The sequence below is a fragment of the Brassica napus genome, chromosome C3 (genome assembly GCF_020379485.1).
Source record: "Brassica napus cultivar Da-Ae chromosome C3, Da-Ae, whole genome shotgun sequence".
Lineage (NCBI taxonomy): Eukaryota > Viridiplantae > Streptophyta > Magnoliopsida > Brassicales > Brassicaceae > Brassica > Brassica napus.
In genome coordinates, this window is record NC_063446.1 from 30,513,387 (window position 1) to 30,537,498 (window position 24,112).

A 24,112-nucleotide genomic window follows, 5' to 3' on the forward strand; every position below is an offset into this window, starting at 1 on the left:
AGTGACCTGTGCTTCAAGGGTTACCTTTGTGCCTTAAAGTCTTTCATAACCTCCAAAAACATATCATACTTGTCCCCTTGATCTTGAAACATCTTTCAAGGTAAGATAAAGCATCATCGGTTGTCAACTTCTGAGAGTTTACTCCCCCATCAGCAACACTTTGAGGTACTTGAGATTGTGCATATCTGCACTAAAACAAGCTCTTTTGATCACCAACTAAACCTAGAAATCTTAAAATTGGTACAATCGAATTGGGTTTTTAAGAGGTGGAAACTCACGATTCACCTCATGAAGAGGGTAAAGGACGTTTGAATTGAGACCCAGAGGAGTAGACATCGTCTCTAATCCGCTTCATTGCTGCTAAAACAGTAAAAAGATCATCAATCTAAAAATTCTCAAGTTTTGAAATTCAGATGAATTTAATGATACCTACTATCTGTAGAGCTCCAGATGAAACCAAATCACTTCAGATCTCCTCGAATCGAGAAGAGACACTTCGATCGCCCACCACTGTTTCACATGAATTCTCAGATTGTATGCAAAAACCCAAGAGGAATTGCGATGAAAATAGAGATTTTGGTTGCTACGACTGAGAGAGGAGAGAGAGAGAGGGAGAGTTTCGAATATGAAGAAGAAGAAACAGCAACGGAATGTGCCTTTGGGACTACCGGCTCCTTTCCCCTGTGAGAAACGGGTTGATCCAAGGAGGGAGAAGATACGTCTCTTCTGTTCCCTAAATAAGAGACGTCTTTTATGTTTATTGCTATTTTCCATTTTTTAAAAATCCTAATTAAACTAAAAGACGGTCTTAAGAGACCCGGATAATGATGGTCTTAGAGCATGATTAACCATGGGCAGTTTGATAGGTAAATAATTTTTTTTTTTGATTAAAAAAAAAATTAAAGAAAAATCGATCTTTATTGTGTGGCTTGTGTGACTGGTTTTTACAAAAAAAAAGTGGGATCTATACCACTAAAAATCTTCTAATATCCCCCGATAATTCTGGTCTTAGATATACAAACTTAGAGCATCATTAATCCTAAAACTCCATTTGGGTTCTTACTTTTATTTTTTTTTTGTCAAAAAAATTAAAAACAAACCAATCGCAGGCCGTCACATGTCAGTAGGGCCCGCGAACAGTACAAAAACCCTACCAAACTTACTTTTTGCAGAAGCGAAGGAAGAAGTGGTTTAAAAAAAAAAAATATGGTACTCATCTCTTAAAAACCCAGTTAAAAGGTAGGGTTAATCTTAGGCGTATTTGAGCTTCAACTCACATGTTTTGGTTCATATAGGAGAAAAATAGTTTTTTCTTGCAACAAAAGTATTGAATGAAGCCAAAGTGATAGCTACTATGTCTCGCATGTAGTAAAATATAGTGGTTTGATTTGCTTCATCTTCTGCAAACTATTAAAATTTTTCTTGCAAACTATTAAAAACATTATATTTTTATATTTTTGACAAAACACATTATATTTTTTTATTATTATTATTTTTTGACAAAACACATTATATTTTATTGATCATCATATATATACACGCAATCATTTTCTCTGGAGGGTGATTTTCTTGCCGTCATCATCGTATCCGCAAACTCTATTTTCTTGAATCATCATCCCGCTCTTGCATGTAGTACGAACCAAAGTATAGCAGTGAATGTTTGTGGTAGATACCATCATGACTCGTATTGCCGCCAAAAGGAAGAAAGATTCCAATTTATAAACAGATCGTATGGGAGTTCGGCCGCGTCTGACGTGGCTGAGTGAAGAGAGTAAAAGCGAATTTAACCTTAAAAGCGAGCAACCCGGTAGTAAACCGATATGAACTCATTCCAATGAACATTCAATCTAAACCGGTAACCGTCGTCGTCTCCGTCATATGCTTTTCATTCAATCTTTCATTCTGTTCTGCAGCTGCTTGGATAACTCGAAGGTTTAGGGTTCTCTCCAGAGATGGCTTCTTCAGAAACGGAGAGAAGCACCAGAGGTTCTCAAAATCCAGACTGGGAAACCGACTTTAACCGCTTCGAACAGGCGATTTCGTCTTCTCCGGCTCCGATTCGCGTAAGATCCGTCATGAAGCTATCAGAATCAGCGAATCGAATCCCGGAGAGTATTCTCTCCCGCGCCATCCCAATCCTCGCCCGTCTCCTTCGCGTCTCCGATGATCCCAGCCGTTCCGTCCAATCCGCCGCCGCGCATTGCTTGAAACGCATCGCATGTATCGGCGGCGAAGAGAGCGGGTTCGCGGTGAAGATGGGGAGGTGCGGCGTGATCGCTTGCTTGCTAGGTCTCCTACTCGAAGCGAATGGTAACGATATCGCGTTACGAAGGATTTGGGTGAAGTGTTTGTGGAGTTTAGTTACTTTCGGATCTTCGATTCGAATCGGATTAGCCAGGTTAGGTGGTTTAGAGATTATGATTCGTGAGTTGAATACTTGGGAAGATGATTCGAGTAGATGGTGTTTGTTAGAGATCCTTACTGCTTTTACGACGATACGAGAAATGAGACACGTTCTTGTTCATAACGGAGGGTTGAAGTTTCTTGTAGAAGCGGTTAGAGTTGGGAACTTGCCGTCTAGAGAGAGAGCTTGTCACGCAATTGGGTTGACTGGGATCACTAGACGAGCTAGGAGGTTGCTGGTCGAAGCTGGAGTGATTCCAGCTCTTGTGAATCTGTTTAAAGATGGAGATGAGAAGACAAAGCTTTTAGCTGGTAATGCCTTGGGGATTGTGTCGGCTCAGACCGAGTATGTTAGGTCTGTGACTGCAGCCGGTTCTGTTCCTTTGTACGTTGAGCTTCTCTCGGGGCGAGATCCAATGGGGAAAGATATTGCAGAGGATGTGTTCTGTATATTGGCTGTGGCTGAGGGTAATGCTGTTTTGATAGCGGAACAGCTGGTGAGGATCTTGAGAGAAGGAGATGATGAAGCCAAGTTTGCTGCTTCTAATGTGTTGTGGGCTCTTTCGGGTTATAGGCATTCTGTATCTGTTATTAGAGACTCTGGTGCGGTTCCTTTGCTGGTCGAGATTTTGAGAGATGGGTCTGTTGAGTTCAGGGAGAGGGTTTGTGGAGCTATTTCTCAGCTCAGTTACAACGAAGATGACCGTGAGGCTTTTTCTGATTCCGGTATGATACCGATTCTGATTGATTGGTTGGGAGATGAGTCGGAAGAGCTTAGGGATAATGCAGCCGAGGCACTTGTTAATTTCTCTGAAGACCAACAGTATTATGGTAGAGTGCGTGTGGCTATAGGCCATCCTGTGTTTCGGAATATGCAGAGCAAACTTGCTAGAATCCGAGCTTCTCATGAGCTGATGATGATTAGGTCAATGAGAAGGGTTACAATTGAACCTCTTGCTCGGGATCAAGATCTTCTTTGATCTTGATGGGAAAATCCAGCTCTCCAATTTCTCAGATGTATGTTTATATAATCTTGACTCAAGTGCTGTTTGATTTGTGCAATTTTTTATTGAGACGTTTGTATGTATACATGTACCAAAAGATATGGACTTTGAATAGATGTGGATTTTATGTCATCGATCTTCCTTTACATGATTGTGCATCCAGTGGTTGAACCATAAGAATTATAGACAAGTTCATACGTTTCAGGTTGTGGCTGCTCATAGCAAATTGTGGAGCATCGAGCTAAGCAGCAATGCTGTGGAATTGTTATGGTACTAGCGTCAACTAAACAAGCTGCATCAACTCCATCACCGGCCACCACTAGCTCGCCCTCGGATCTCCCTTCTATGGCCACCAAGATTACACCTGCAAGCAAGGTATACAGTTTTCATCATTTCATTAGAAACCACTTGGTGTGAAAACTGAAAAAAAAATCAAACCGAAACCGGACCGTAAACCAAAATGTACACCTTGAATCTCAAGTATCATCATATTATATAAACCATCCACATTATTTTCATAGATGTATACTAATATTTGGTTAGAAAAATGACAAATCACATGAACAAGGATTGTATAACTTACAAAAATAGAAACGAATGGTAACCCTAAGATCTCTCTAGAATCTAAATAATCTTAAGACAGCACAAAGGTAATCCAAAACAAGTTTTTTCAAGTTGACATAGTTGGGTTTTGTCTATTCTTGGTGGGTTTTTGTCCTCTCTCTCTTTCTGTTCATACGTTTTTCTCTTTGTCATCCAGACAGAGAGAAAAAAAAAATTCATTTGGATCGACAAAGAAGAACTTCTTCTTGAAAGGTCGATCAAAACCGTGTGTTCGCTGCAATGCTAACTTGGGAGAGCCCAGTTAGGCTTGCACGCAACACCACCGTGAAGAAAAAGCTACCCTTCATTGCATTCCTCATCATTGTGTTATGTCAGGTCACAATGGTCATCTCTCAGGAACATAAGGTTGTGCCAGGTTCAGACGCAGATTGCCTCTTGAGATTCAAAGACACATTAACAAATGCTTCTGTCATTAGCAGTTGGGATCCTTTAACCGCTCCTTGCAAGCGAAACTCCCCTAATTGGTTCGGTGTTCTCTGTTTCACCGGCTATGTTTGGGGTCTACAACTCGAAGGAATGGACTTAACCGGGAAGCTAGACCTTGAACCTTTGGTTCCAATCAAGAACCTACGAACCTTAAGCTTCATGAACAACAATTTCAATGGTGCAATGCCATCCGTCAAGAAACTCGTCTCGTTGAGGTCATTGTACTTGTCTAACAACTGGTTTACAGGGGAGATCCCCGCTGATGCGTTTGATGGTATGAATCATTTAAAGAAGCTTTTGTTGGCTAACAACGCGTTTCGTGGGAAGATCCCTTCTTCTTTAGCTTCTTTGCCAATGCTTTTAGAGGTGAAACTTAATGGTAATCAGTTTCAAGGGAACATACCTGATTTTAAACCCAAGAATCTCAAGTTAGCTAGCTTCGAGAACAATGACCTCGAGGGACCTATACCCCAAAGCTTACGAGACATGGACCCTGGCTCCTTTGCAGGTTAACTAAACAAACATTTCAAGTTCTTGCATTTGAAACACATAATCTTAATTACTTTGTTGAACATTTCAGGGAACAAGGCCTTGTGTGACCCTCCTTTAATCTCATGCTCAGCGGCTTCATGGTCTATTGCGGATCCTCCTCCTAGTTTCACGGAGAAGGACAAGATCCAAACTATGTTCACGGTTGCTATCGTTTTGATTGTCATTGGGATCATACTACTGCTCATCTCGCTTGTGATTTTTATCCTTCAAAACAGAAGACGGAAGATCTTGTCGGCTTGTCCATCTGCAGGACAAGACAGGATAGAGAAGTACAATTATGATCAATCCATGCACGTGGAGAGAGGTGCGGAGTCTGTTAACTCCTACACTAGTAGGAGAGGAGGAGGAGGAGGAGCGGTACCGGATCAGGGGAAACTCCTGTTTCTGCAAGAGGACATTCAAAAATTCGATCTTCAAGATCTTCTGAGAGCTTCAGCTGAAGTTCTCGGGAGTGGAAGCTTTGGTGCTTCTTATAAAGCAGGGATAAACAGCGGACAGACGCTGGTCGTGAAGAGGTATAAACATATGAACAACGTCGGAAGAGATGAGTTTCATGAGCATATAAGACGGTTAGGGAGGCTTCGCCATCCGAATCTGTTGCCTCTTGTGGCTTACTATTACCGTAGAGAAGAGAAGCTCTTGATCGCTGAGTTCATGCCTAACCGCAGCTTGGCTAGACATCTTCACGGTACGTAATGTCAAAATATTATTTGCTTACTTTACTTGGTTTCCACGCTAAAACGGCTCTGTTGTTTCAGCGAATCATTCTGTGGATCAACCTGGACTGGACTGGCCAACAAGGCTAAAGATTATACAAGGAGTGGCTAAGGGTTTAGGTTACTTGTTCAAGGAGCTACCAACACTGACCATCCCTCACGGTCATCTCAAGTCATCTAATGTCGTACTCGACGAATCATTTGAGCCTCTCTTGACAGACTACGCGCTAAGACCGGTGATGAACTCAGAGCAGTCTCATAACCTAATGATCGCTTATAAATCTCCAGAGTACAGCTTAAAGGGACAAATAACTAAGAAGACAGATGTTTGGTGCCTCGGGGTTTTGATCTTGGAGCTTTTAACGGGCCGGTTCCCCGAGAATTATCTAAGGCAAGGGTACGATGCAAACATGAGCCTTGAGACTTGGGTGAGTAACATGGTGAAGGAGAAGAAAACGGGTGACGTGTTTGACAAGGAAATGACGGGGAAGAAGAACTGCAAAGCAGAGATGCTAAGCCTGTTGAAAATCGGGTTGAGCTGTTGCGAAGAGGATGAAGAGAGGAGGATGGAGATGAAGGATGCAGTGGAGAAGATTGAGAGGTTGAGAGAAGGACAAGATTTGGATGGTGATTTCGCAGCTTCCACACACAATGTCTTTGCTTCTCGGTTGATGGACGATGATGACTTTGGTTTAGCCATGAATCGATGATCAGTCTTGAGATCAGTGGAGAAAGATTGAATTTGTTATCTTGATGGAAGAAAAGAGATGAAATCTTCGTCGGCAAGAAAGAAAGTTAGGGTTTTATCTCTGGGAGAAAATGTGTTAAAGAGCAAACTCATGAGATATAATGAATTAACCCAAAATTTTATTTTTGCATAGTTTCAAAAAGTTTATTCATTTATTCATTTGATTATCCCAAGATTTTGTTTTCTTGAATGCTACTTCCTTCGTTTTTTAATATAAGTCTTTCACATAGATTAAAAAATTATTAATTTTTTACATTTTCTAAACAAAAACATCATTAATTATTTATCTAACCACAAATCGACCAATAATAAAATACAAGGCATATTATCATTGATCATATAACATTAAATGTTAATAAATTTTACATAGAAAACCGAAAATGTCATATAATTTGGAACATAAAAATTCTTCTAAAACGACTTATATAAAAAAACGGAGGTAGTATGATTTTTAAAATTGAATACATTACATGAATCCATGCGTAATAACATAAACTGATATAGATATACTCGAGTGATTGAAATTAGCAATTAGTATAGTTTTAAAGCTCGGTGGGTATAGTGGAAGAGATTTGGTTTTGATGCCTATTCTTACATTAAAAGCATCAATTGATAACGCGAAAGTGTTGGTGTTAACTTGTGAAACGGACTCGCCGAACAATAACCTCGTACCAGCTGTACGGTACGGACGATGTACTTGCGTTGGTGCCAATAATAGTATTCTTCCATAACTTCTTGGCCAAAAAAAAACAAAGGACATAAAAGGCAGATACATATCTAAGAAATGAAACATTGAATCGTTAGAAGCTATTTCGAAGAAGGAATATTTGAAATACTCAACAAATAAGAAAAGAGCTTTTAATCACTCTCAAACATACAAGAAGAAGTTGATTACCAAAAAAAAAAAAACATACAAGAAGTAAGAACACACACTAAATGACAAACCGTGTTCTAAAACCCTGGACCGGACCGGCTAATTTAAATCCCGATCAAAACCATTGAACCGGATCGAACCATCAACCTGAAAAAGATCGGTTATCGCTTGAAAACAATATTCTGGGAGAAAATAAAGGGTCAGAAAGGAGCGTTTTGATTCGACAAGTGGGAGGTGCAAGTGCAAACATTAAACCCTAAACTTTAAAGATCTTCCCATAAAATTTATTCCTCTCTATCTGAAAATAAAACCTCTTCATAATCTGAAAAGTTTTATTATTTTATTTAAGAATTAACACTAATAAATTATGTTTAGTTGAATATTCTCCCTTTAAGCCCTCTTTGAATCTCTCTCATGTTCTGTCTAAAATCTTTCAAACGGAGACAGATATAGAGAGAGAGATCAGTGGAGATGACAATGGTTGTTCCAAAAGAAGGGTTCGTGGTAATGGCGAAGGAATCTATTTCTTCATCTCCATCAGAGTCTCCTCTTCGTCTCCAGCCTCAGTTTCCTGACTTGACGATTCCTGTTAAAGTTAGTTCTTTTTCTTATTGTTTCCTCTGTTCCAGTCTCTCTGCTTTGCTTCCCTGAGTTTGAACAATATGTGTTGTGTTATGTCTGAAACAAACTATTGTGTGATATGCTGTAGCCTAAATCTATATGTTGTGTTTTTACTATTCTTATAAAGTGAGTTTCCTTTTTGTTTCCTCTGTTTTGCTTCCGTGAGTTCTGACAGTATATGTTGTGTTCTGTCTGAAACCCTTGTGTGCTATGCTATATCTTTTTTTTTTTTTTTTTAGAAAGAGTTTTAAATTTTTTCACTTCAAAAACCTTTGTGCAAGCTATGCTATATCTCTTTGTTGATTCAGGAGTTCTTCAAGTCTAGGGAAGCTCGGGAGTTTCTTAGTGGGGCATTAGCTGGAGCTATGACCAAAGCTGTTCTTGCTCCCCTTGAGACGATAAGGTTTCTGTATACTCTAACACTTGTCGTCTCCTACTTTGATGTTTTGTCTGAACTGCATTGTTCTGTGTGAAATACGGCAGGACAAGGATGATTGCTGGTGTTGGATCAAAGACCATTCCAGGCAGCTTTCTTGAAATAGTACAGAAGCAAGGATGGGTAGGTCTTTGGGCAGGCAACGAGATCAACATGATTCGAATCGTTCCAACGCAAGCCATCGAGTTAAGCACCTTTGAGTGTGTAAAGCGTGTGATGACATCAGCGCAAGAGAAGCTGAAGAAGATTGAGAAGGCAAGGATTGAAGTTTTCGGTGTTAGTTTCAGCCCTTCTATATCCTGGATCTCTCCCGTTGCTGTGGCTGGTGCAGCTGCAGGTATCGCCAGTACGCTCGTTTGCCATCCACTAGAAGTCATCAAGGATAGATTGACCGTGAGCCCTGAGCTTTATCCGAGCCTAAGCCTCGCAGTACCGAGGATTTTGAGAGACGATGGGATCCGCGGCTTCTACGCAGGTTTAGGACCGACATTGGCCGGGATGCTTCCTTACAGCACATGTTATTACTTCATGTACGACACAATGAAGACCACCTACTGCAAGTCCAAGAACAAGAAGGCTTTAAACCGTCCAGAGATGCTTCTTCTTGGAGCTCTAGCCGGTAAATTTAGAGTTTCTTTTACATTATTTCGGGTTTAGTTCTCATTGAGTTGTGAATGGTTGTCAGGTCTAACGGCAAGCACCATTAGCTTCCCGTTGGAAGTGGCGCGAAAGAGGTTGATGGTGGGAGCTCTCAAGGGGGAGTGTCCACCAAACATGGCTGCGGCGATAGCGGAAGTAGTGAAGGAAAGAGGAGTGATGGGACTGTACAGAGGATGGGGAGCAAGTTGTTTGAAAGTCATGCCGTCTTCAGGTATCACTTGGGTCTTCTATGAAGCTTGGAAAGATATTTTACTCGCCTCCAACACTAAACCACTTCTATAATGACGAAATTTTTAGATTTACCATTGTTTCTTGAAGCTAGCTATTATCACATTTTTCAAAGTTTTGATTCTCATTAGTAAGAAGCTGAGTTCTTTTTTTTTTATATAAGGCTAAACATTTTCTCTATGTTCTTCTCAGTTTAATGAAAGAGCAAATCAATTTTAACTGTTCACATAATACACACAATCACACGTATACTCATAGTTACAAACACATATGCACACAAGTATTTTCAGATATATATTTTATTTTTCTAATTGCAACCCAAAGTGTCTAACCTTCTGTTCCTTCTTCTGAGGCTTCACTCTCTGCAGCAATGAAACATCAAAAAGTTCAGACCATTAGAAACACACACAAACTAATATTGACAGCAACAGATCTTCACCAAACAGCTGTTCGAATCTAGCTACTATGTGTTTCCCATATGTGTACTTCCTCAAACTCTGTAGATGGATCTTCATCCTCTGCCCCAGAACCTCCCTTTGCTGATCTTTACTGATCTCCAAGACTTTCTGGACCACGTAATTTGCGTACTGATCTTTCATCATCGCCTGCAGAAGATTAAAAAGAGTGTTACAGTCAAAGTCCAGTGTGGTTTCAAAACCTGTGTTCTTACCAGCAAGTGATTGTCTTCCTCTGATTTTCCCATTATCTCCTCAATCAGCAACTCTCTCTCGGTACCATCACCATGTTCCAAACACTTCTCCACAACGTTGGATGCGTACTTGTGCTGACTCATCTGAACAACATTCCATGTCAGCTTCTCAATGATCTTTCTCCTCTCATCAGGCTTCCCTCTCTCCAAGACATGCTACAAGAGACAAGACAAAGATTAAGAACAACACCCGAGGGATGCATTGATCACTGAGTTAACCATATACCTGAGTGGCATAGTTCCCATACTGATCATGAGCAAGAGCAAAAGCAGATTCCAAGATTTCATCGATTACACAACGAGTCTCCTCACCATCTGAGCAATGCTCTAAGATTCTCTAAAACACAGACACAAATAGAGTGAATATTTTCAAGTAGGCACACAAGAGACACTCAGAAAGACTCACTCTTACCTGGATGACTCTGCATCCATAAGGATGAGTAGAAAGAGTGGCAACTTGACCGCGGAAAGCTGCAATAACGAATCCAATCCTATCCGCAGGCATGCTCTCTATACACTTTTGGATAACATGGTTTCCGTTTTGGTCTCTAACACACTTCATCACATTCCCATCTAGCTCACGTATCAGTTCCGTCTTTTGGTCAACATCTATCACTTCAAGGGCCTTATCAATAAGGCACAAACCATTTACTTCAGATACTGACATTGACATGGGGAAACTAATATTTACTTATTTTACCTTTTGTATCACACGACATCCATACATTTGCAAGCTTAGAGAAACCATCTGACCAGCGAGTTGCTTCACAAGTTCTTCCCTCTGGTCCGGAGTTCCATGTTCTATGAACTGATCCACACATCAATATTTCTCAACAGACTTATGATGGACAGGAAAATACTAAAAAACATTGGAAATAACCATACCAAACCAGTTTTCATGTAAATTTTATGTATTTGATCATCATTATCAAAATTTATATGTATATTACTTTCATTTTTTAGTTTTGAGGACTTTAAGGTACATTTAGATTTTTCTTATAAAAAAAATATTTAATCGAAATTTATAAATATACCAGAATAGAGCTTAAATCTCTAACCCCGAAAACCTGAAATCCAAACAAACCCAAACCGAATCCAAAAGGATATCCGAACACCCACCCCTAGAAAAAGTGCCTCACCTTTTGGATAACATAGTTTCCAAAGACATCAGTCATCAATTTTGAAGCTTGTGGAAGAACCTCACTGAAAACGGATGCTCTCTCCTCATCAGAGCAATGCTCCAACTTCTGTTGAATAAACCGGCTCCCATGCTGATCCACGCTGAAGTCAAGATAAAAATGAGTAGCAAAGTGATACCTCTTGATGCTTTCAAAAACACTAATCCATGATAAAATGATAGATACCTGAATTCAACAACACGCCCTGCAATATCAGACAGCTCGAGTTTACGAGCATTTGGAGACTTGAGTTCATCAAGAAAAGAATGTCTTTTAAAATCATCAACGACGCTGTTGCCTCCTTGCCATCCACCAGGGTAGATCCCTGTGCTCCTACTCGTTCCTTGTTGATGATACCTTGTTTCACTTCGTCTTCCAAATTTCCCCATCATCCCACCACCAACCGGTGAGGATGGCATCACTGGACTAGCAAGAGGTGATCCTGTATACTGCGGGATGACTCTCACACCAGGCGGCACTGCAAAGTAGTTCCCCATGTGCCGTGGACTTTGCATTCCATAACTTGAACTCAATGGATTGCTGTGAAGTTCATGATTGGCCATAAAGCCAGAAGCAGAGTCAGCGCTGCTCTGGAAGGAAGGAGAATACGCATCTGCTTGAGGCTGTTGGTAGTATTGCCACTGAAACGGATCCACAAGAGAAGGAGTGTTATGTCCTCCTCCAGGGAGAAGCCTAGCGTTGTTGTTGTATCCTGAAGAAGTTGGTGAGATGTCATATGGCATAGGAACAGCCCCTTCACGAGACAGGTACCCACTGTAATTATACTGCGGGAGGTACATACCCGAGGACTGATTGTAAAATGGGCTCAGAGATGTCATGTATGCTGATGTTGATGTATGCATAGGAGTAGTTGCAATCTTTGGTAAGTTATGCATCATTTGTTGTGAAGGAGAAGTAGCTTGAACCTGATAAGATGGAGGTGGCATTCTCCTTCCTTGAGAGTGTTGTTGTTTCTCTTGGTTCCTCATGGAGGATGGAGAAGCACCAAAGAGAGATAGATTATTATTGGTTCTCTCACTCTGTGCATTAGTAGAATTTTGTGAGGCTAAAGTATCTTCACTAGCAATAGCATCCATGGAGAGAGAACTAGAGGAAATGGCATGGATGTCTTCTGCCGAGTGAGGCCGCTTAAACACACAAGAAAGTGTAAGAGAAGTGAAACTTAATATCTATTTAAGTAACAATCAAGCAGAGAACCATGTACCTGAATCAAATTAGCCAAAGAAGCATAAGGCTGTTGTTCAACCAGTGAACCCTCATCCTCAGGCTCCTCTCTATGCGTTGAAAGGGATCTTCTAGAGGAATGCAAGGAAGATCTTATCCCCATACCATCCCAAGAGGCTGTTGTACTCAACAAGTGCTGATTCTCCCGTGAGATTAAGGGAGGAGGGAGTCTTGGATTCAAGGTGACGTTAGACAAATAGTAAGCTACATAAGCAGGATCCCTACGTATCTCTTCTTCAGAGTCATAACTCTCAATGGCCTTACTCAACACTTCAGAGCTACTACTACCTTCCTGTTGTTTCAATAGATTCCTAAGAGCTGTAAATGAACCTTCCATGCTAGGTGGCGCGCTTCCACTCCTACTAGGGATATGATCACCACCAGCACTACCACTATCTAACCTGTTTCTTTTCATAAGGAAGGCTAAATCTTCAACAACCATATCATGTGAACCAAATCTAGAAGCCTGTTGCCAATTCTTCATATGATGATCACCTTCCACCATTCTCATAGCACTCTGAGTCGTCGTCATCCTCTCTATATCCAACAAAATGTTTCACAATTTTTTTTCAGACAAGGTTAATAACATAACAACACCTAACACAAACTAGCAAGCTGAAACCATAGTCCATAAGAGAATTAAAAGTCAAGAGCTTTAAAATATGATCCTTGTCCAAAAGACATTCTCTATGTAATCGACCGCATATGAATGAAACATAATTTTTCAGACAAGATTTTCCCATTACATAAGCTTAGAACTAAGTCAACCCTAAACCCATCAGCAAAGACACACAAGGATCATTAAAAGACGCCATACCATCAACCTCGTTACAAAACTGTTAACCGTATCCCAAGTCTATGATCCGATATCAAAAGTAGAAGACTTCACTTTTTTATCATTTTTATTTATTCATAAAACTAGCTTCTTGCATGACTTGTGGAAGACGGAGAGAAGAAGAAGAAGCAGAGTTTAAGAACCTGATGGCTGATGGTGATAGTTAAACCTCCATGAAAGTGTTTTTCTCGAGAGATAGAAAACTAAAACACTTTGAAAAGTTTACCCCAATGTCTGCTTCGAGTCATTCAAGTCAAGACTCTGTTTTTCTCTTTTCTCACGGCCATTATTGGTATTTTGTAAAATCTAATTTTATTCCTTCTATCTGTCTAATGACTGAAACACCCCTACATGGTTCTTTGATGATATCGGTAAAGTAAGCTCTTTTTCGTCATTTCACATTCCGGTGACTAGGTTTGCCACGTGTTTGACACTTCTTCTAAATGAAAGAGATACGTTAACATGGCTCTGTCTCTGTGCCTGTTGCTCCCACCACCAAACCCACAAACCTTTTTTCAAGTTTATTTATATTTTTTCTCTGTTCGTTGTTTTCTTGAGATGTATACTTTTATAAGTTTTTTTTTTGTTTTTTTTTTCAGATTTCATAAATTATAAATTGTTCATTTTAAGTTCTTAGGATTTGGTTAAATATGATGAACATGATGGAAAATAAAGGAACAAAAGTCCTCTAATGACATATCGAAGACTTTGTCCAAAAACACTGAAAGTGATAGAAGAAGACACTTTTGTATCATCACCATCATAACATTCAGTCTCCCATCAACAAGACAACATTGGATTCTTTTGTATGTGATTACATCCTAACAACAACAATGAAAAATGGTCCCTTAACAGTGAATCTATCCCCAAAAGCTAACAGATTAAGTGTCATTAGTTCAACTAGAAAACACACAGTCAAAACAGTTTAGAAGTCACATGACCAATCAAGTTTTAAAACTAAACTAAAATTGCATCTTATAGTTTCAAGTCTAAGAGAATTACTGCCAGATTCTCATGTTTTAAAAAAATAAACTAATCAACTGTCCTTGTATTTGAAACCTTAATGGAAATCCAGTGAGACCAATGGAACACACAATCACAAATCACTTCATTGATATGTCTACAAAAAGAAGAGAGCAGTTGACAAGACTGAATATGAAATCATTGTGTGTTATTCATCATTTATTATTATTATTATTATTATCAACAAGAAGGGAAAAGAACTGGAGATGGGTGTCTCTGAAGCTTCCCACCAGAAAAGCTGAGTTTTTTCATCTTCTCTTCACACCACAGAAGCTGCTCTTTACTGATCCTCCCCATCCTCACAACCCTTGTTGCTAGTTTGATGTCAATGGCTGCAAACAAAAGCTGAACACCTTCCCATGTCTGAGGCCAAGACTTCTTTCTCAGCCCTTTTGTTTTCTTCGAAAGCTCCTTAGCTTTCACCCTCTTCTGCAAATGGTTTTTAACAAAGATTCAGACACTAAAGAAGCATGCATGCATGCATATTGTGTCTAAAGACATTACCTTATCAATAGATGACTGAACCAGTTGCAAAGGGGTTGTAGAATTTAAATGGCTAGTGCTCTTCTTCTTCTTATCCATTTTCAAGAAAACGTTGAAAGTAAGGATCGAGCTCTCTATGATTCTGATGAGATCATCAGCTAGGACCATGTAGTCTGAATCTTTCTCCATCTCCTTCTTATCCGACCCTGAGATATTTGAAAAATGATCAACCTAAAGCGTTACTACTTCACATTAGAGAGGTTAGGAACTCACCTTGAATCTTGGGAGCTTGAAGAAGCCTAGGCATCGCGTTCCTACCACGAGCATAAAGCTCAGCTCTCGACCCCTGCTGCTCAAACGGCTCGTTCTCTATATACCTCTGCAGTAAGACCAAGAACTGCTGAAACTGCTGCGCGGTGTGGTTGTAGCAAGTCACTGCTTCCGGTTGGCAAGAGATCAAGTGGCTAAGCTGAGTGTACTGAGAGTGAAGCGCCTCCCAAGTGAGGCAGAGCTGGGCAACGTAAGCCGTCTCAAGATCTTGACAAGGATCCGTCTCCGTTGTCTGCTCTATACCTTCTTCCTCCTCCTCCTCATCAGGAACATCCGTTTTCTTGAGAGAAAGACATCGAAAAGGCGATGAGAGCTTCTTCTTGGATGCTGACGGAGTTGAAGGACTTGGAGCGATTTCTTTGAGCTGGCGAGAGGTTAAGCGATCGAAGAAGAGCATACGCTCGCAATACGTTTCGTAGACAGCGTCAAAGCCACCCCACCATTGAAGTCCCTCAGCGACTACATCTCTCCAGACGCTTGAACAGTTTTCTTCTTCTCCTTCATCTTCGCCTAGATAAGATTCTTCTTCTCCTTCCTCGTCTTCTTCGGGTATCAAGACCATGAAACTGTTTCTCCTTAGCTCCTTGATCCTTCTCTTGACCTCGTTGGTGATGAAATCATCGTCTTCCTCGTCTTCTACCTCGTCTGCTTTTCCTGAATCTGCCACACCAGGTGCAGTGTTGTCACTCCTTGCTTGTTCTTGCTCCTTCTCTAGGCTTGGCTTCCGTGACTTTCGAAATCTCCTCACTTTCAAGAAATCCATGGAGTGTAGGTGCTTAAATCTTTAGATCTACTTTGCATGAACAGAGAGAGAGATGGTAATGGCGTGTTTCTCTTCAGACAGAAACTGAGTTTTGAACCCTTTCTTAGGAATCAGAGAATCAACCAAATGCATGAATCTAGGAAAGATCTCACAGAATCATAACCCCTAGAGAAGCAGAGACGCAGAACAGAAGATGAAACACTTCAGATTCGGATTCCTCTCTCTCTCTCTCTCTTTCTAGCTGATAACACTCAAAGCATTATCTGCTAAACACAACAAATCAGTGCACTGAGACTACACTGATGAGAAAGTGTGAGAGAGAAAAAAAGAAAGAGAACAACCTTGCAAGAGACAGAGAGAGATAGAAAGCTTTTGTTTTATGTATTTCTTGGGGAAGAGGGAGGAGCACAGTATAAATGTGAGATACTTATAATTAAAGTTTGATTTCAAATTTTATTTTCTTCTTTTTTAAATCCTTTCCTCAAAATTTTCCATTTTCAGGTCTAAGAAATTTGAAAACCCCCTAACCGAGAGGTTCCCTGCATTGACCCTTCTTTTTCATTGGTCCAAATTGCCTTTTACTTTCCTAAAAAAGTGTTTTTCTTTTATTGTTAATATATGGAAATCTAAATTTGAAAATATTTTTTTTTTGTTTGGTCTGAGAAAGTAGGAAGGAGCAGAAACTTAATAAGTGAGGGGGGGCATTGGGTTAAAGAGTACAGAGAATATTGTCAGAAAAGCCGCGCAATCTGTTGTCCTTCCATTTGCTCACACTTGCCGAAAATACCAATTTAGCCCTCCTCCACATCTATATCTACGAGCTTGTCTTATTGCAGGTTCTGTCATGAAACATATGGGCCTTTCGAAATATTGGGCTTTTATTTTTTACCCTTCTATCTCTATTCTCTACCGATTTTTTTAGAAGATTTGTGAGAATGTGTTGTATATTTTTTATTGCTTACACCACTATATATAGTGGTTCATACAAGGTGGAGTCAAAGGGAGAATTGATTACAAAGATACTCTACTTAATGACATGATCAAAGTCATAAAGACTAAGGTTGAATGGGTCTTCCATGTGGCTGGATGTAAACCTCCAATGGACTCTAGTCTTGAACTTGTATGGTCTAGACCATCCATTTCATGATTCATAACACTCCCTCTTGGATGCCATAACCATATAGGGTTTGTAACATACTAATGTTGCCTCATTAAAACCTCTCTTGGAAAACTCAAAACCCAATGTGGTAAAAAGAGAAACAAGAGAAAGGAAAAAGAGTACAACACACATTACTCCCTATGATTTGGACATCACTGAAGGTCCTTGAGTCTACGCGTGTCAATCTTGTTGCGTGAACTTCCTGAATATGCAAGAGGGGAATGATTTGGTGAAGAGGTCGGCTGAGTTTTCACTAGACCGGATCTGAAGGACGTTGACCTCTCCAGCTTTCTGCAACTCATGGGTAAAGAAGAACTTGGGTAGAATATGTTTGGTTCGGTCACCTTTGATATACCCGTCTTTGAGTTGAGCAATGCAAGCTGCATTATCTTCATATATGATGGTCGGACCCGTTGGGTCGCATATGGACGCATAATGTGGTCATATACCTTTTGTTCAAAGATGAACTTCGATCTTATAGCTTATCTTTATGATAGCTTATTCATTCATACCACAACTTGGTTGGTTCATGCTGAGAATTCGACCAACCATAAGTATTACCAAAATTTGGCTAATTTGTGGTGATGGTCTATAACCTTTTCTAAGGTTTAATGAATAACTATTTAACCTATCTTAGGCTGGTTAGTATAAAACACAAAGAATTTAAAATTTCTCTATGGACTGATTTGAATTGTTCTTATAGAACTCTTCACTTGCTTACATGTAGTAATTTAATTCAGTCCATGAACAACTTTAGGAAAATATTGTTCAAGAGAACTTCTTTTCTCATCTTTTGATTCTGAGCTCAATACCGTTTGGTAAACCTTTTGGTACCAATAATATTATCATCATCATCCAGTGAGTCATATATAGCATACTACATCTTTTGAATTTCTTCCAGACATCATATATAGTGAAATATGTAGTAGTATCCACCACATTGGATTATATAGACCTTTCCCGGTCTGTCTCACGATTTATCCTTCTTTCAGGATTTATATATTCACTGGGCATCATATGGCGTTTACATATTCATGGCCAATACAATACGCCTTTTATATATCACTTTAAACCTCACGTTTCTTTTATTATTCATTATGAGTACTGTTGTGTGGGTTTATGATCCTCGATACATATCTTTGTATTCATGTGCTACATGCTTGCGCATTTTCTATGAATGTATGTGTCGACACACTTATATATATATATATAGTTCCTTTTAGTTCCAGACATGGTATAAATCAATTTGAGATTTCATTATCTAGGACCTTAATAATCTTATAACTTGGCGTCCCAAGCTATATGGTATGGTACCTAGTTGTTCAGCTGGCCAGCCTTATATCTCAATGTCTGGAATGGTTTCTTTTAATAAAACTCGGATTTTATCTCATGCACCTTTCTTTCTTTCCGAGGTTCCTTAGAATTTATGGAACTTTATTTGGAACATTTATTTGGTCTATCTTATATAGACTTTGTAGCAACTTGGTTGTGTCTTTAAGACTTCAAAACCGTTTGGTGCTAAGCTGTGATGACATAGTCATTCTTTCTCTAGGGTCAATGTGTCTGGCATTTTATTTTGCTATCATTGTAGCATATTGATGTCTATAAATTATTTTCTAGTCCGAGGATCTTTGGCAAGACATTGATGGTTGATACCAGATGGTAGATATCATTCTTTATACCAGCTTATTACTTTTCTCCTTTCATTGTTGTATATTCGGATTCATAAACCTTATGTAATCCTTGTTCCTTGGTCTATAATTAGATCACCCATTTTGGCTCAAAGTTTCTTTTAAACTTATGGAGAAAGTATATTCATAATATATATCCAACATATATTCCCAATCCTCTTTATGAGATTCTAAGATCACATGATCTTAGATGGCACATATATTTGTGGTGGATTCTTTCATAATATTTTAAGATGATATATGTCTGGACTCATGACCTGTATCAGTCTGAGGTGGGAATATCTATGATCACTTATATGGCCTGATATAATTACTATGGCCTGATGCAGGTTCATTCTTTTATAACTCATGGTGTCCCCAAGCATATGGACTTTTAGAATTTAAACCTTATAGGTAATGGTCTTTATATCAAATTCAACCAATATGTAATATGGTTGTGGACCATGTTTCACGGATTTTAGTATGGTCATGTATCATGGGATTTGTCCTCACTTCCCCTCATGAACATACTCTAATTCGTGGTGCTTGGGACAATAAATTCCCTTGTGCATAGATATATTGCACACACGTGAGATCTTATGGGATAACATTTGTGCCCTTTTAAATATTTACATCATAATCCGAATGGCTAAGTATGGTAATGTCATCTAAGTGATAAATTTTGTGGGTTAATTAAACATGATTGCCCTGGCTATTTGCCTAATATCATATTGATCACTAGATTAATAGAGAATGTAGTCTCGACCACTTAGACGATTTTAATTTAGGTACTCTTATTCCCTTTTGTCCATTGTTGGAAACCATTTTCTCTACTTAATTCAATGGACCTTATAGGGTGAATATAATGTCATTTAGGCAAAGCCTTGGTCGAGCTTCTTTTCCTTTCTTTCAATGAATGTCCAGTTGAGTTCAAGAGTATTTTATAGCTGAGCCTGGATGGCAGAGCATGTCGTGCCATTTGTCAAAGGCTTCTTTGAACTCTTTGGAAAAGTGAGTTGGGGAATTAATCCTCAATCATATTTATCTTGGCACAATAAAGGCATATAGATATAGTTTCTTATCAAACAACAGTTTGAATAAGATAATGATGAACTCAAAGTAATTCATTTTATTAATGAAGTCGTGTATAAAGCAAAGTATCAAAGCAATTAATGAAACATAAACTCAGCACTACAAGAAAACACAAATTTAACGACGGCGGTTTTCCTCGCTAATTCCTCGTAAAATCGGGTTTACAAGGAATTAGCGAGGAAACACGTTTCGTCATTAAACGTTCGTCGTAACGCATATTTCCTCGCCAATTCGTCGTAACTTAGTGAGGAAATGATTTCGTCGTAAAGACGAAGAACAATATTTCGTCGTAAAGACCATGTAAATATTCCACGTAAGGACGTCGCTTCATTTCCTCGTAAATACCTCAAAAGGTGCCCCTCGTAAATTACACATAAATATCTCGAAAGTATTTCCTCGTAAAGAACACGTAAATAACTTGAAAGCATTTCCTCGTAAAGTACTCGTTTATTATTCCTCGTCATTTTCTCGTAAGGTTTTCCTCGTAAAATACTCGTTAAGTTTCCACGTAAAGAAATCGTAAATTAGCTACGAATTTGCTTCGTTTTATTTGACAGAATATAAAAATATAATTTAAAAATAATTAAAATTATTTAATTTATTAAGGAAATTAAATTTCTAAAAAAAAATCTATACCAAAATATTTTATATATAAATAAGTTTTGAATTTATAATACAAGAACCGAAAAAAAAGAACTAAGTGTCGTTCGTCGCCCGGTAGAATTCATCACTCGTCCTCTTTACATCTGCCTCGGCATGTGTGTGGGATGATGACTCGCCTAGAATGAGATTTTGTCGTCGCAAGTTCCTCAACAATGACTCCCATTCCGAATTAACAAATTCTATAAATCTAGCTAAATTCTCTACATTAACCACCTAATCAACACTAATCAGTAAACCTATCTAAATTTCCTATACTAACCACCTAATCTACCCTAAACGAAACAAATTAGAGAGGAAATAGAGAGAGAAAGTACCATAGCTATGAAAGGGAGATGAAGTGGAGAGGAAACGGGAGGCGAAGCTCGCTTGTATATATAAGAAATTAGTAGTCGTCGTAAATTCCTCGTAAACTTACGTGGAATTAGCGAGGCCCGTGTTTTGTTTCCTCGTAACTTCCTCGTAAATTTACGAAGAATTACAAAGGCCCGCGTTTTGTTTCCTCGTAAAGCCCACGTTAAATTATGAGGAAATAGCAAGGCCCGTGTTTTCATTTTACGAGGAAATAGCAAGGCCCGCGTTTTCCGGTTACGAGGTCTTTACGACGATTTCTGCTTACGTGGAATTAACGAGTCCCGCTCTTTATTTTTTAATTTCGTCGTTATTTCGTCGTTATTTTACGAGGAAATTACGAGGATTATGTTTAAATCCCTAAAATCTGAAACCCCAAACCCCATCTTCCTTGTCTTCTACTTTATATATTCCAAACCCTGAACCCATCTTCCCTTTAACCTCAATCTATTATTTCCATTCCAAACCCCAAATTCTAAAACCACAATTCCTTAACTTATAATCTCAATCTCTTATTTCTAATACAAACTCCCATTACCTTACACAAAATCAAATTATATAAATATGTTTTCATGATTAAATCCATCAAATCACATGCATTAAGTCTCAAAATCAATCTTATTAAAAACAAATACATCAATCGGATACATCGACATTCTCGTCATTAAACTCGTCTTCAACAGCTTCGTCTGTGGCATCGTCGGTAAGATCTTCGTACTCATAATTATGCGGATCAATGAAAAGGATGTCATCAATTTCTTGTTCAGGTTCTTCGACTTCATTTATCTGTTCTTCTTGCAATGGTGGTTCTTCTCCACTGATGATTCGTCCTCGAGGTGTAACTTTGATCACTGCTAACCAATTTATTCTCGATTCTCTCATCCGAGGGTATGGAAGGAAGCTAACTTGGCCTGCTTGTGAAGCTAAGATGAAAGGCTCGAATTTCTTGTACGTGCAAAAATAAAGAAAACGTAGAAATTAATTTATTTTGCTCATGTATGGTGGATTCAAAATTTCCTCGCTAAGTAGACGTAAAATATTTCCTCATAAATTTACGAGGAATTACAAAGGCCCGCGTTTTGTTTCCTCGTAAAGCCCACGTTAAATTACGTGGAAATAGCAAAACCCGTGTTTTCATTTTACGTGGAAATAGCAAGGTCCGCGTTTTCCGGTTACGAGGTCTTTACGACGATTTCTGCTTACGTGGAATTAACGAGTCCCGCGTTCTTTAGTTTTTAATTTCGTCGTTATTTCGTCGTTATTTTACGAGGAAACTAGGAGGATTATGTTTAAATCCATAAAATCCGAAACCCCAAACTCCAAACCCCATCTTCCTTATCTTCTACTTCATATATTCCAAACCCCAAACTCATCTTCCCTTTAACCTCAATCTATTCTTTCCATTCCAAACCCCAAATTCTAAAACCACAATTCCTTAACTTATAATCTCAATCTCTTATTTCTAATACAAACTCCCATTACCTTACACAAAATCAAATTATATAAATAGTTTTTCATGATTAAATCCATCAAATCACATGCATTAAGTCTGAAAATCAATCTTATTAAAAACAAATATATCAATCTGATACATCGACATTCTCGTCATCCCTAGAAACATCATCATTTTCATTAAACTCGTCTTCAACATCTTTGTCTATGGCATCGTCGGTAAGATCTTCGTACTCATGATTATGCGGATCAATGAGAAGGATGTCATCAATTTCTTGTTCAGGTTCTTCGACTTCATTTATCTGTTCTTCTTGCAATGGTGGTTCTTCTCCACTGATAATTCGTCCTCGAGGTGTAACTTTGATCACTGCTAACCAATTTATTCCTGATTCTCTCATCCGAGGGTATGGAAGGAAGCTAACTTGGTCTGCTTGTGAAGTTAAGATGAAAGGCTCGAATTTCTTGTACCTGCAAAAATAAAGAAAACGTAGAAATTAATTTATTTTGCTCATGTATGGTGGATTCAAAATTTCCTTGCTAAGTAGACGTACAATATTTCCTCATAAATTTACGATGAATTACAAAGGCTCGCGTTTTGTTTCCTCGTAAAGCCCACATTGAATTACGAGGAAATAGCAAGGCCCGTGTTTTCATTTTGCGAAGAAATAGCAAGGCCCGCATTTTTCGGTTACGAGGTCTTTACGACGATTTCTGCTTACGTGGAATTAACGAGTCCCGCGTTCTTTAGTTTTTAATTTCGTCGTTATTTCGTCGTTATTTTACGAGGAAACTAGGAGGATTATGTTTAAATCCATAAAATCCGAAACCTCAAACCCCAAACTCCAAACCCCATCTTCCTTATCTTCTACTTCATATATTCCAAACCCCAAACTCATCTTCCCTTTAACCTCAATCTATTCTTTCCATTCAAAACCCCAAATTCTAAAACCACAATTCCTTAACTTATAATCTCAATCTCTTATTTCTAATACAAACTCCCATTACCTTACACAAAATCAAATTATATAAATAGTTTTTCATGATTAAATCCATCAAATCATATGCATTAAGTCTGAAAATCAATCTTATTAAAAACAAATATATCAATCGGATACATCGACATTCTCGTCATCACTAGAAACATCATCATTTTCATTAAACTCGTATTCAACATATCTTCGTCTGTGGCATCGTCGGTAAGATCTCTGTACTCATGATTATGCGGATTAATGAGAAGGATGTCATCAATTTCTTGTTCAGGTTCTTCGACTTCATTTATCTGTTCTTCTCGCAATGGTGGTTCTTCTCCACTGATGATTCGTCCTCGAGGTGTAACTTTGATCACGGCTAACCAATTTATTCCCGATTCTCTCATCTGAGGGTATGGAAGAAAGCTAACTTGGTCTGCTTGTGAAGCTAAGATGAAAGGCTCGAATTTGTTGTACCTGCAAAAATAAAGAAAACGTAGAAATTAATTTATTTTGCTCATGTATGGTGGATTCAAAATTTTCTCGCTAAATAGACGTAAAATATTTCTTCGTAAAGTACATGCTACATTTTCGTCGAGTTTACGAGAAAAGCGTATTTCCTCGTAAATGCCAACGTGACATTACATCGACTTTACGACGAAATAATTTCGTCGTTATTTTACAAGGAAATGACGTTGATTTTATATTTCCTCGTAAGTTCCTCGTAAAGTCGATGTAAATTTACGAGGATTAATTTTCCTCGTTAAGTTTCCTCGCTAAACTTGTGTTTTCTTGTAGTGCAGGAAACATGAAAATGTGAATGTCAAAAGACAATTATATAATATGGCCTTCACAATGCATGTGTTGCATAGGTCGCTCAACTTCAGCTTCATCAGCTATAC

At 38.8% G+C, this 24,112-nt stretch overlaps 5 protein-coding genes across 12 annotated transcripts; 3 read left to right on the top strand and 2 right to left on the bottom strand.

Annotated features, from left to right (window-relative positions):
- The first annotated feature begins 1,734 nt into the window (after window positions 1–1,734).
- On the top strand, window positions 1,735–3,782 carry LOC106389322 (outer dynein arm-docking complex subunit 2-like). Its single transcript, XM_022699599.2, has 2 exons — window positions 1,735–3,420; window positions 3,613–3,782. Exon 1 carries the CDS (start codon window positions 1,953–1,955, stop codon window positions 3,381–3,383), a length of 1,431 nt encoding a protein of 476 aa, XP_022555320.2. The 5' UTR covers window positions 1,735–1,952; the 3' UTR covers window positions 3,384–3,420; window positions 3,613–3,782.
- Window positions 3,619–6,657, top strand: LOC106389321 (pollen receptor-like kinase 4). 2 transcript variants are annotated; one of them, XM_013829535.3, is made up of 4 exons: window positions 3,619–3,782; window positions 4,347–4,965; window positions 5,038–5,697; window positions 5,768–6,657. In XM_013829535.3, exons 1-4 carry the CDS (start codon window positions 3,675–3,677, stop codon window positions 6,433–6,435), a joined length of 2,055 nt encoding a protein of 684 aa, XP_013684989.1. In that variant the 5' UTR covers window positions 3,619–3,674; the 3' UTR covers window positions 6,436–6,657. The 2 variants fall into 2 exon arrangements, with proteins under 2 accessions (XP_013684989.1, XP_048609160.1); XM_048753203.1 differs by having other exon boundaries at window positions 3,648–3,782; window positions 4,168–4,965.
- A 929-nt stretch (window positions 6,658–7,586) lies between these two features.
- On the top strand, window positions 7,587–9,523 carry LOC106389318 (probable mitochondrial adenine nucleotide transporter BTL1). Its single transcript, XM_013829533.3, has 4 exons — window positions 7,587–7,941; window positions 8,277–8,371; window positions 8,452–9,023; window positions 9,090–9,523. The coding sequence occupies exons 1-4, from the start codon at window positions 7,819–7,821 to the stop codon at window positions 9,344–9,346; spliced, it is 1,047 nt and encodes a 348-aa protein (XP_013684987.1). The 5' UTR covers window positions 7,587–7,818; the 3' UTR covers window positions 9,347–9,523.
- On the bottom strand, window positions 9,485–13,555 carry LOC106389317 (pumilio homolog 5-like). 7 transcript variants are annotated; one of them, XM_048753208.1, is made up of 10 exons: window positions 13,403–13,555; window positions 12,405–12,961; window positions 11,982–12,327; window positions 11,366–11,891; window positions 11,141–11,282; window positions 10,702–10,809; window positions 10,408–10,626; window positions 10,228–10,338; window positions 9,963–10,157; window positions 9,485–9,897 (listed from the first exon to the last, which is right to left on the bottom strand). In XM_048753208.1, the coding sequence occupies exons 2-10, from the start codon at window positions 12,954–12,956 to the stop codon at window positions 9,688–9,690; spliced, it is 2,409 nt and encodes an 802-aa protein (XP_048609165.1). In that variant the 5' UTR covers window positions 12,957–12,961; window positions 13,403–13,555; the 3' UTR covers window positions 9,485–9,687. The 7 variants fall into 7 exon arrangements, with proteins under 7 accessions (XP_048609165.1, XP_022555322.2, XP_048609164.1 ...); XM_022699601.2 differs by having other exon boundaries at window positions 9,485–9,654; window positions 9,732–9,897; window positions 10,414–10,626; window positions 11,366–12,327; XM_048753207.1 differs by having other exon boundaries at window positions 9,485–9,654; window positions 9,732–9,897; window positions 11,366–12,327.
- Window positions 13,556–14,345: 790 nt separating this feature from the next.
- BNAC03G41500D lies at window positions 14,346–16,260 on the bottom strand. Its single transcript, XM_013829529.3, has 3 exons — window positions 15,039–16,260; window positions 14,787–14,971; window positions 14,346–14,711 (listed from the first exon to the last, which is right to left on the bottom strand). Exons 1-3 carry the CDS (start codon window positions 15,856–15,858, stop codon window positions 14,463–14,465), a joined length of 1,254 nt encoding a protein of 417 aa, XP_013684983.1. The 5' UTR covers window positions 15,859–16,260; the 3' UTR covers window positions 14,346–14,462.
- Window positions 16,261–24,112: the final 7,852 nt, after the last annotated feature.